The following is a 13,011-nucleotide window of genomic DNA, read 5'->3' on the forward strand; positions in this document are numbered from 1 at the left end:
CAAAATTGGACAATAGAAGATTGGAAAAACGTTGCCTGGTCTGATGAGTCTCGATTTCTGCTGCGACATTCGGATGGTAGGGTCAGAATTTGGCGTCAACAACATGAAAGCATGGATCCATCCTGCCTTGTATCAACGGTTCAGGCTGGTGGTGGTGCAATGGTGTGGGGGATATTTTCTTGGCACACTTTGGGCCCCTTAGTACCAATTGAGCATCGTGTCAACGACCATGTCAATGACCATGTCCATCCCTTTATGACCACAGTGTTCCCATCTTCTGATGGCTACTTCCAGCAGGATAACGCGCCATGTCATAAAGCTCGAATCATCTCAGACTGGTTTCTTGAACATGACAATGAGTTCACTGTACTCAAATGGCCTCCACAGTCACCAGATCTCAATCCAATAGAGCACCTTTGGGATGTGGTGGACCGGGAGATTCGCATCATGGATGTGCAGCCAACAAATCTGCAGCAACTGCGTGATGCTATCATGTCAATATGGACCAAACTCTCTGAGGAATGTTTCCAGTACCTTGTTGAATCTATGCCACGAAGGATTAAGGCAGTTCTGAAGGCAAAAGGGGGTCCAACCCGGTACTAGCAAGGTGTACCTAATAAAGTGGCCAGTGAGTGTATATACACTACCGTTCAAAAGTTTGGGATCACCCAAACAATTTTGTGTTTTCCATGAAAAGTCACACTTATTCACCACCATATGGTGTGAAATGAATAGAAAATAGAGTCAAGACATTGACAAGGTTAGAAATAATGATTTGTATTTGAAATAAGATTTTTTTTACATCAAACTTTGCTTTCGTCAAAGAATCCTCCATTTGCAGCAATTACAGCATTGCAGACCTTTGGCATTCTAGCTGTTAATTTGTTGAGGTAATCTGGAGAAATTGCACCCCACGCTTCCAGAAGCAGCTCCCACAAGTTGGATTGGTTGGATGGGCACTTCTTGCGTACCATACGGTCAAGCTGCTCCCACAACAGCTCAATGGGGTTCAGATCTGGTGACTGCGCTGGCCACTCCATTACCGATAGAATACCAGCTGCCTGCTTCTGCTCTAAATAGTTCTTGCACAATTTGGAGGTGTGTTTAGGGTCATTGTCCTGTTGTAGGATGAAATTGGCTCCAATCAAGCGCTGTCCACTGGGTATGGCATGGCGTTGCAAAATGGAGTGATAGCCTTCCTTATTCAGAATCCCTTTTACCCTGTACAAATCTCCCACCTTACCAGCACCAAAGCAACCCCAGACCATCACATTACCTCCACCATGCTTAACAGATGGCATCAGGCATTCTTCCAGCATCTTTTCATTTGTTCTGCGTCTCACAAACGTTCTTCTTTGTGATCCAAACACCTCAAACTTGGATTCATCCGTCCACAACACTTTTTTCCAGTCTTCCTCTGTCCAATGTCTGTGTTCTTTTGCCCATCTTAATCTTTTTCTTTTATTGGTCAGTCTCAGATATGGCTTTTTCTTTGCCACTCTGCCCTGAAGCCCAGAATCCCGCAGCCGCCTCTTCACTGTAGATGTTGACACTGGTGTTTTGCGGGTACTATTTAATGAAGATGCCAGTTGGGGACCTGTGAGGCGTCTGTTTCTCAAACTAGAGACTCTAATGTACTTATCTTCTTGCTCAGTTGTGCAACGCGGCCTCCCACTTCTTTTTCTACTCTGGTTAGAGCCTGTTTGTACTGTCCTCTGAAGGGAGTAGTACACACCGGTGTAGGAAATCTTCAATTTCTTAGCAATTTCTTGCATGGAATAGCCTTCATTTCTAAGAACAAGAATAGACTGTCGAGTTTCAGATGAAAGTTCTCTTTTTCTGGCCATTTTGAGCGTTTAATTGACCCCACAAATGTGATGCTCCAGAAACTCAATCTGCTCAAAGGAAGGTCAGTTTTGTAGCTTCTGTAACGAGCTAAACTGTTTTCAGATGTGTGAACATGATTGCACAAGGGTTTTCTAATCATCAATTAGCCTTCTGAGCCAATGAGCAAACACATTGTACCATTAGAACACTGGAGTGATAGTTGCTTGAAATGGGCCTCTATACACCTATGTAGATATTGCACCAAAAACCAGACATTTGCAGCTAGAATAGTCATTTACCACATTAGCAATGTATAGAGTGTATTTCTTTAAAGTTAAGACTAGTTTAAAGTTATCTTCATTGAAAAGTACAGTGCTTTTCCTTCAAAAATATGGACATTTCAATGTGATCCCAAACTTTTGAACGGTAGTGTATATATATATATATATATATATATATATATATATATATATATACACACACACACACATCCACACACACACACACCCACACAGATGTCAGTGGGCTGATATGACTCATTTAAAACTGTAGTTGATTGTTGTTGGTTATTGTAAGATTCGACTTAGAGACGAGAGAGACATCGGTTGTCAATGAACTCTTTACTTAGAACTTAGCAAATTTAGGATACTCAGCCATCAGGCTACATCTGCGTTTCTTCCAGTTCGGCTCATACTTAACATTACTTCCTGGTCTCGTCTCACGAGAGCCCCCCATCAAAGACTAACCAGAGAGCATGCGCATTAACATAAGTCCCAATACATTACACCCCTTTCCCCCAGTCAACAAAATCCGCCAAGTGGCGTGGAGGGTGCCGGTCTCTTGCCGGACGCTGTAGAGGGGTAGTGGGCACAGGAATGGACACAGGACCAGAGGGATCTTCAACAGACCCGCTGGTCTCTGGTCGTGGCGTTTCCGACGAGGTAGACTCGAGCGGCCCATCTTCAGGTGACAGCTCACCAGGAACAATGGATTCTCCAGCGACCACATCCGTGCGTGCAGTCCCTCTACCACACAGCTGATCCACGTGGCGTCGATGCATTTGCCCATCAGGAGTCTGCACTCTATATGTAACTGGGCCAGTAGTATCGGCTATCACACCAGTGACCCATTTGGGTTCCCCAGTGTAGCTCCTCATGTACACAGTGTCCTGTGGCCTAAAACATCTGTTTGGGCCTTGCAGCTTTTCTGCACTCACTTCCTGCTTGAGGTGCATCTCATTTTCATAGTCAGGATGAAGGCGATCAAAGGCCGTGGTAAGACGCCGGTTCATGAGAAGCTCGGCAGGGCTCTTTCCTGTTGCTGAATTGGGAGTCACATGCTGTGACAGCAGAAACCTAGCCAGGCGTGTCTGCCAGTCACCGATAGTGATCCTAGACAGGGCCTCCTTGGTTGTCTGGACCATACGTTCTGCTTGGCCATTTGAACGAGGATGGTAAGGGGCCGTAGTCACTGCTCTGATGCCATTCCGTCTGGCAAACTCTTTGAATTCTTCCGATGTGAAGGCTGCGCCGTTGTCAGAAACAATGACATCTGGTAACCCGTGAGTTGCAAAGAGGAGCCTCAGTGTGCTGATCGCTGCAGAGGAGGACATTGAACTCACCATGGCAACCTCTAACCACTTAGAGTGTGGGTCCACAATTATGAGAAATGTCTTCCCCTGGAATGGACCAGCAAAGTCAATGTGTAGCCGGGACCATTTCTCAGTTGTCCACTCCCAAGGGTGCAGCTGTGCTGTTGGTGGTGCATGACGAGTTCACTGACAGGTTTCACAGGATTTTACTGTCTGTTCTATTGCTAAATCCATACGTGGCCACCAGGCATAACTCCTCCCCAGGCCCTTCATATGCACAATGCCTGGGTGTGCATCATGCAGCATGGCTAGTACCTCCTCCCTCGCCAGGTTAGGAATAACTACACGACTCTCCCATAATAGGCAGTCCTTGTGTGCGGACAGTTCATGGCGCCGGGTGAAAAACGGCTTGAAACGGCTGTCGGGTGTATCCACTGGCCAGCCATGCAGGACCCAGCGCAGCACCCGAGACAGTACTGGATCCTTCCGAGTAAGGGCGGCAATGTGTTTTGCATTCAGTGGGGCTTCAGGCGCCATTTCCAGTAAGAGCACCTCCATGGGTGGAGGGGTCTCACGCATGCCAGTGGGTAGCAGTAAGCGACTGAGGGCATCAGCATTTGCTAGCTGTTTGCAAGGGCGGTAGCACAATTCGTAATCATAGGCCCCAAGAAGAACACTCCAGCGTAGCATGCGTGGGGACAGGACAGGTGGCATGGGCTTAGAGTGGTGTAGCAGGCCCAAAAGAGGTTTGTGGTCAGTAAAAACCACAAAGTGGCGACCAGCAAGGTACTGGTGAAATTTTTTGACTGCAAAAATGACCGCCAAGGCCTCCTTATCTATTTGAACATAATTTATTTCAGTGGAGGATAGTGTCCTCGAGGCAAAGACGATGGGAGCCTCCCGGCCATCAGACTCCATATGGAAGAGCAGCGCCCCCAAGCCATAAGGCGAAGCGTCACAAACAACGGCTAATGGCTTTGTTTCGTCATAGTGCGTGAGCACGCCATCAGCCTGAAGCAGTTGTTTTGCAGCAGTGTAAGCTTTTTCATGTGCGTCAGTCCACTGCCAGGGTGCAGACTGATCCAGGAGGCGGTGCAGCGGTTCTAAGATGGTGGCCTTGTTTGGCAAAAAACAGCTGTAAAAATTGAGTAGGCCTAGGAATGACTGAAGCTCCGTTTTGTTCCGGGGTGAAGGCGCCTTCTGAATAGCCTCAACTTTCTCCATAGTCGGCCGCACGCCATCCTTGTCCACACGAAAACCTAAAAATTCAACTTGGTCAGCAGCAAACACACTCTTCTCCTTCTGTAGCCGCAATCCTGCTTCTGCGAATCATTCCAGCACTGCACGAAGACGGTCATTGTGCTGGTCAACAGTCTTTCTCGCTATTAAGACATCATCCAGGTACGGTTGCACACCTGGTATACCGGTGAGGAGTGTATCCATGAAACGCTGAAATATGGCCACAGCTGTCGATACTCCAAACTGCAGGCGGCGGGCCCGAAACAGCCCGCAATGGGTGTTTATAGTGAGAAGCTCTGCAGCCTCGTCGTCCAGCACCAGCTGCTGGTAAGCTTGTTTGAGGTCCAATTTACTGAAAAGCACCCCCCCTGCCAGTCTCGAAAACAGTTCAGCCACCGTAGGAATGGGGTATACATCAGGTTTCACAACTGTATTCACAGTGCAGCGATAGTCACCGCAAATTCTTAAGCTGCCATCCTTTTTAACTACTGGTACGATGGGTGTGGCCCACCTTGAGTGTCTCACGGGTTCAAAAATACCCTGAGCTACTAGCTTGTCAAGCTCCTCATCTAGCTTCGGTCGAAGGGCAAAGGGCGCTGAATGTGCTTTAAAAAACTTGGGTGATGCTGTCGTATTAATATCAATAGCAATTGGAGGGGTTCGTGAAGCCCCGAGGTCCTGGAAGACTTCTGCATATTCCATTAAGATGGACTCCACAGATTGTAAGCATACTCGGCGCACCCCCATTACAGAAATGCCCAGTGCCTCAAACCAGTCCCTGCCCAGTAGACTTGCCCCCTGACCTCGAACAATAATCAGTGGCAAGGTCTTGTGATTGCCTTGATACTGCACATCCACAAAAATCTTCCCATTAACTTGTAGTTCTGCTTGTGACCATTGTCTAAGCACACTACTGTCTTTGTGCAGTAAAGGCGGCTGGTCAGGCCACAAGGTGTTGTAACTGCCCTCACTGATCAAGGAGCATGTGGCTCCAGAGTCCACCTCCATTACATGTGTTTTGTTATTCAGGATCACAGTGGCTTGATATGGCTTTTTACGTGAGCATACAGCTGCCCGCCCATGGTGTAAATGTCATATTCCTCTTCTTGTTGCCTAACAGTGTGTGTGTGTGTTGTTCGGCTTGAGGAACTGTGTCAGAAGAATCCGCTGATACGACATCCCTGCTCTTTTTAAAACAAACACGAGAAACGTGCCCCCTTTTTTTGCAATAGTGGCATACAGCAGAGGTAAATTTGCAATGTAGTTGGTTGTGTGTGCCTCCACAACGAAAACATGGCTTTGCACCACCTTCTGCTACTGTTTGTTTCACTTTCAAAACGGTTTGACTGTACAGTTTGATGAACTTCTGCTGGCTGTGGTGGTCCCAGCTGGTTTGGTTGTAGTATTCGCGCATTTAACGTGGCTGTTTCCGCTGCAAGGGCTTTCTCCTCTGCTGCTTTGAATGTGAGTTCCTTTTCAGCCAGCAGGTGGCGCTGCAGCGCTTCATCTAGCACCCCACAGACAATTCTGTCACGCAGCATGGCTTCCAGTTGGTCACCAAAAGCGCAATGCACTGAGAGTTTACGGAGTTCAGCAATGTAGCTGGAGATTCCTTGGCCTTGCTTTTGTTTGCAATTGTGAAACTGAAAACGCTGAACAATTTGTGATGGAGAAGGACTGTAGTGGCGCTTCAAGGCCAATACTACGTTTTCATAGGTGACGGCCGGAGGAAGGACGGGAGCGACCACCGAACGTAGTGTAGAATACGTTGCAGCCCCACAGACGCTAAGCAAAATAGCGCGTTTCTTCTCCTCCCCATCTACTCCATTTGCCAGGAAAAAACATTCGAGTCTCTCAATATATTCCTCAATGGCAGTGCCGGAGCCTTCATCAAACTCTCCTGCGCGACCCAGGGTGGTCATGGTGATGTCGTTAGGTTACTCACAGATTCCTCGAAGCTGTATTAGAATATCGGAGGTTGCTGATTTCCATCAATCAACTGTTCAGAACTGTTGGAGTTCGGATCCGCTTCGTCGCCAGTGTAAGATTCGACTTAGAGACGAGAGAGACATCGGTTGTAAACGAACTCTTTACTTAGAACTTAGCAAATTTAGGATACTCAGCCATCAGGCTACATCTTCGTTTCTTCAAGTTCGGCTCATACTTAACATTACTTCCTGGTCTCGTCTCGCGAGAGCCCCCCATCAAAGACTAACCAGAGAGCATGCGCATTAACATAAGTCCCAATACATTACAGTTATAAAGTGGTAGCTCGACCTTTATGAATAATTCTGCAGTTCCAGATTCAAGTGTGCCTGCATGGGCTTATGACAAGTTAGTTTATGAGTTAAAAAAAAGAAGAGGACAGCGTGACGTCACCATCCACGTGGCCCACGTGGTCATTCCCACTCATTTCCGATGATAGTCCGCATCAGTAAACTACTCTACTCAAACATGTTCACCACAACACAAATCCCTCCGATCCTCCCTGATAACGAAGAACTCTTTCAAAGCACGTGGGAGGGAGACAAGAGTACATTTGAATTGGTGACGCCCCTAAAACAACAGTTAAGAAGTTACAATAAATAGCCACTAGGTGTCGCTCTTGAACTGCATTTCAGTTGTTGGCGGCACGAGACAGAAATCCGAAGTGAGGCCATCACAAACAGCAGAGATCATCATAAATAGTAAAACCAGGCATATACTGTACGGAACCTGCGGACTGGACTCCAATTCTCCCTTGCTAGGTTTTAAACAGTGCAGCTGAAGCTGTCATCAGATTTCTGGAGTGAAATATTCTATATTTTTGTAACTGTAACTGATGAACACTCAACTCCTATATATGCGTAAAGGTAAGACGAAGTTTCTGTGACGATCAGCACCAAGTAGTCACTATATATAGTACACACACAGATCTACTGAGCATGGCTGCGAGGGTACACCGAGTAATCCGATTGGTAGCCAGCTGCCTTCAAACTGAATAAAAATAATGCTTTTAAATTTGAACACACGTCGCTTGCTTGTTAAACTGCAACATGTTTGAGAAATTAAATTTTGCTTATGATATGTATAGCAAGTTAAATTATGTCAGGTTTCTCTTAATCTGAAAGAGTCGTTGATGTAAAGCCAAACCTATGTCGCGAGAAAGCAAGGCAAGTTACAGATTATAATCCAGTTGACCATCATATACAGTTTGTATAACGTTAATAATTACATAATCCCAAACGAAATCCTGCAGTAGCTACCTGTCACTGCCCCATAAGATTGCATATTAATCCTTGATATGAACGTAGTTAAAAAGGTCTTATCTACCTCCCATTTGTGGTCTTTATGAGATTCGTGCCTTTAAAAAAATGTGTTCATTTTGTATAATATGGAAAGCTGTACGTATACTGAGGTTGCAATACAACTCTTGAGTATAAACAGCCCGGATATAACTTCACATTCTTGCAAAAAAAATATTTATTTTCGATATATTTGATAACAAATAGATTGCGTTTAACAGATAGATTGCAGTAACCTAGATGAAACAAACCTTGCCCAGAATAACCCATTGTGTGTTTCCTGGGACAACATCCCAAACGGATTTGGATGTTTGCATAATTTCTCCACACACAGTTCTCCGCTGGTGAAGCATAAAGGAGGTGTTGGTAAGAAGTAGTTGAGCCCAGCGACGACATGACACCCGCTGAACTGCAACAGCATGCCCCAGCATAGATATCTAGGCGATTAATCACAACTCTGAGGGTTGAAATGGTGTATAACGTGCCTATTGGGATAAACGGTACCCAGTCTCGAGCGACGCAACATCCTTTTCGTCTCACGCGCTCGTGTGATTTGCGGTGTCCGTCCGCACAAGCGCGCCCGGACCGCGTGCGCGTAGTTTCTGGACCGGCTTGTTTGGAGACCCATGTTTACTGTATGAACCCAGGCGATATGATCGTGACACAGGGGAGGTACATTCCGGGCGATATAGCAAGATGGCTCTGCACCTCACACACTCTGCAGACTGTAACTGGGGCATGCATTTACTCTAACACAGCGCAGCACCGGGGCACCAGTCACTGGTAAATACATGCACATAAAACGGCGGTCATGTTTGTCGTTGTCGTTGTTGTTGTTGCTGTTGTTGTTGGGGGTTGTTTTTTTCTTCTCCCCCCCTGCAATAACATTTGATCTTGTCACACCATCTCGGATCTATAAAGAGTGGGCTGGAAGAAATTGTTTAGTTTTGAGGAGCTGCATGGCGAAAATGCACACACATCAGTGATGCGAATGCCAACGTTGATTTTCCAGATTTGCATCTCGTTTGCAATAAGATCCCCGACCAGAGCCTGTGAAATGCTGGACCACCTTTACCTGACAGCTCCGCAGCCTACAGGTCTGTACGTCCACAGTCGATGAGGTTTCGTGGTGGCGGCGTTTGATATGCGCACCGGTGAACGTGCTTTAAAGATAACGCGGTTTTACTAAAATATAGAAGCAACAAAGACAAGGACTCTTCCTTTGGATCCTGCATACGTGAAATGCTGCTTGACCGAATACTGTCTCTGTCATATCTCATCTATCGACACCCCCTCTGCTGCTGTGATGTTATACATGTCTTATTGTATGGTATTGCATTGTTATTCCTCCGTGCACCTCCTTCAGATCGCATGTTTGCTTGGCTGCTGAAACAGCACACAGGCTGTCATCCTTTGTGTGGGTATACTTTTACTGTCAACAGACAGACGTAGCCTGCACAAAGATGACAATAGGACAACACTGGTCTTGTCTGTCCTTATTTTCTCCCCTGAAATACGAGTGGGGATCTGATTGATCGAATTTCTACTGAGAAATACCCCGTCAGACAACATTTTTTTTTTGCTTGTTCTGTCCGATGTTCTTCTCGTTGTCTTGTTTAGAGAGGACACCCTGTCGACCCAGGAGTGATCGGCTGTGATTTGCTGTGGAGGTCTGAGACTGCCTCGGCTGCAAGGCTCATCCTCACCGTCAACGTTATCCAACACTTCACACAGGACGAGACGTAAGAGGAGAAGGACTGTGTTTTCGTTTTTGTTTTTTTGTTTTTTGTTTTTTTTGGCTGGTCAAAAAGCAAGCAGCCAGAAAGTACCTGTAGATGATGACTCCCCCGTGATGCTAACCTGAGGCAGCGGCGGATGATTGAAGACTGTCACGAGGATTTGCTGATTCAAGCTTTTGTGTTTGGTGCCGTCGAACATGTTTTGGTCCGTCAGCTGACTTGCTGGGTCTTGGTGGTTTTCTGGCCAGCCCAGTGCGTAGCTAGAAGGTCAACTACAGACTCCAGTAAGGAGATGGCTCGACCGGGCTCTGGAGTGCTGGTGCCCGTCAATGGACTGGGGTATCCCCCTCAGAACCTGGCAAGGGTGGTGGTCTGGGAATGGTTGAATGAGCATGGGCGCTGGAGGCCTTACAGTGCAGCGGTTTGCCACCACATTGAGAACGTACTGAAGGGAGATGCTCGGGGAACAGTTGTTCTGGGTCAGGTTGAAGCCCAGCTTGCTCCTTACATCATTGATCTACAGTCCATGCACCAGTTCAGACAGGACACAGGTAAGAGATAAGAGCGGTTTCTTAGTACAAGTGCTATAGTTAGGCTGCATTTACTACCACTGGTGATGCCAAGGCATGGCTCTATGAATAGACTGTTTATACTTATAGAACATGTGGAAACCGAGAAAACGTGTCTAACCTGTGTATCTCAAGTGATATCATCACACATTATCTCCCCGTAGAGCCAATTAAAATGGAGCAAACATCTCTGTGTTTTGCTACATGAATCTTATGTAACTACCAAAGGAATAAGTGAGAATGGGTTAAAGCTGCTTTGGGACTTACTCAGATGAGCCACAGGTTGGGATGAGAGGCGTTGCTACATCAGGAAACAACGCACTCAGATTACTGTATGCACTCAAAGACAAAAAAACAAAAACAAAACACATGTAGGCATAATTTAATCATTCACCCGTCTCTTTATGCTGCTGCAGGAGTGCCGTGACCTTGCCAAAGGTCACCATGATCAAGGGGGGCTGTGCATATATCAAACAGATTACTGCTCTCGGATAGGCCACCGCTCAGTGGTCTTCTCAGCATTTTGTTTACACTGAATACATTCATAATCGAATTGTTGGGATCGGACATTTATTTGTGGCTCATATAAAGTTTTAGTGCATCCCAATATCATAATATATATCACCCCAGGTTCTGCCAAGTCATCCCCCGTCGCACAAATTTTCCAGTCATTTGTGTTACCTTAAGATGGCACTTCATTCTGCAGGGCAGCAATACTGAAAAATATACTTTGTAGATGCTATATATTGTATGCAGTGTGTTATCAAGTCGAGGTGTGGGCTTAGTTTATATGTCTCGTGTTTTGTGGTGGTCCTGCACAGTGCAGTGGGTAGAGTCCAGCAGGGTTGATTCCCTCGTAGGCCATACATACCCTAAAATACCGACACGCATTTGAGTTCTTTGGCTAAAATGTCCACCAAATAGCACATGGTTAATAGCAGGGCTGTGCAAAAAAAAAATTTTTTTTTTTGATACAGCTCAGTATTGCATCTTTTTTCACAATACTTTGTCGATTTTCCAGCCCCTCATATCGATACATTAAGAAATGTTAATGTTTTAAACAGATTTCAGTTCAATGTGTTCAGTGACATAATACGAATACTTAATATGCACACGTTATTTTCATATGATGTTATGATATCTCCATTTCAGTTCATTGTGTTCAGTGACACTGTGCAATAAATCGGAATGGAAATTTTGAATTAAATAGTTTTTACTCAATTTGTCAGCTGAGTTATCAAAACAGAACGTGATGTAAACATTAGACAACCCAGGTGGTACACAGCAAGTTGCATTTTCAGCTATATTTTTAAATTTTCAGTAAATTATGTAGAGTATTGCAATGTATCGTATCGTGACCCATGTATCGTGATGAGTGTCGTATCGTGAGGTCCTTGCCAATACCCAGCCCTAGTTAATATCCGCTGGCTACGGCCATCGTTTCCTTAATTTTCCATCCATTCCTCCATCTTCCAAACCGCTTATCCTGCTCTCAGGGTCGCGAGGATGCTGGAGCCTATCCCAGCAGTCATTGGGCAGCAGGCGGGGACACAACCTGGACAGGCCGCCAGGCCATCACAGGGCTTCCTTAATTTTAATTGTTTTTTTATTCAACCTTTATTTAGACAACAGACAACAGCAGCAATACGACACAAAGTTACAGAGAGACGGGAAATTCAACACAGAGACAAAATAGAACACAAATTATAAAAGTGATAAGTGCAAAAGTGCCAAAATGGTAGTCGGGGTTGGTAGTCAGATTTTGAATACTATGTGCAGGAGCAAACCCCCATGGACGCTCTCTCCAGATTAATCAGTTGTCTCACGTTACAGTCATTTAGCACAAACAGATGTTTTTCCTTCTTTTGCCAAAGCTCAAAAGTCTCTTTCTCTCACTATACAGAAGGGCGTTCGATGTCTCTTCAGTGTTTGAATGAGACATATGATTGGGTTCGGACATCTGTTGGAGCCTGCTCTGGACAAACCCTCGGCTGCTGGGAGTCTTCTTAGTGTCTTATTCCAGTACATAACCAACGTATCAAAGTGGCGCAGTGATTTATAAAACCATGTTTTATTAGAAACTCACCGTCTTCGGGGCATATGATATGTCTGGTGGGGAAAACAAAATTCTATTCTATTCTATTCTATCAGCGGTGATGGATGAATGGAACCTCACTCACACTGATGAATTAAGTCTCTTATTCGAAAGCACTGGGTAACATCAAAACATCACAGGTAATACTTGTCGTTGTAGGCGGCCTCATTTTACATGTGAATCACCATAGACTGGCTAAGAGTCCTTACTATGCATTTACATCTCACACACTTAACTGACGCTTTTATCAACACCTGCATTTTCTTAACTCACTTATTGAGATTTAAAACAAGTGCAACGGTGGCATAACACTAAATTCCGCAAAGGCCCATATTACCAGTCGCAATGAAAAAGAGTGTTACGTAAAAAACATCTCTGTCTCAAAGTAAAAAATGTCTCTCACTACCTAGATGGTTATAGTCATGTATAGTAGATAAATTCCAGTGAAATAAATAGGAGGAAGGTGTGAAGGTTGTATAGTCCTTTACATTGAGTGCACATAGATGGATAGTCCTTCAAATGTATTGACTTTTCCCTCCACTCTCAGCGGCTCTTGGTGGGGATAACGTTTTGTTTTGTGTGCACATGAGACTGGCAGTATCTTTGCATGGCTGTCAGTTTGGCTGAAGCATAAAGAGCTGCACTGCAAGATTTCTCTCATTCCTGC

At 45.4% G+C, this 13,011-nt stretch overlaps 1 protein-coding gene and 1 pseudogene across 1 annotated transcript in view; one reads left to right on the forward strand and one right to left on the reverse strand.

The window, feature by feature from the left end:
- Positions 1 to 3,079: 3,079 nt before the first annotated feature.
- On the reverse strand, positions 3,080 to 4,336 carry LOC130112286 (uncharacterized protein K02A2.6-like; annotated as a pseudogene).
- A 5,636-nt stretch (positions 4,337 to 9,972) lies between these two features.
- Positions 9,973 to 13,011, forward strand: part of dtx1 (deltex 1, E3 ubiquitin ligase) — a 67,497-nt gene continuing 64,458 nt past the window's right edge. The window contains exon 1 of the mRNA XM_056290547.1: positions 9,973 to 10,231. Coding sequence (XP_056146522.1) covers positions 9,973 to 10,231 — 259 coding nt within the window. The remainder of the gene's footprint in view (positions 10,232 to 13,011) is intronic.

Source organism: Lampris incognitus, chromosome 1 (assembly GCF_029633865.1).
Source record: "Lampris incognitus isolate fLamInc1 chromosome 1, fLamInc1.hap2, whole genome shotgun sequence".
Taxonomy (NCBI): Eukaryota; Metazoa; Chordata; class Actinopteri; order Lampriformes; family Lampridae; genus Lampris; species Lampris incognitus.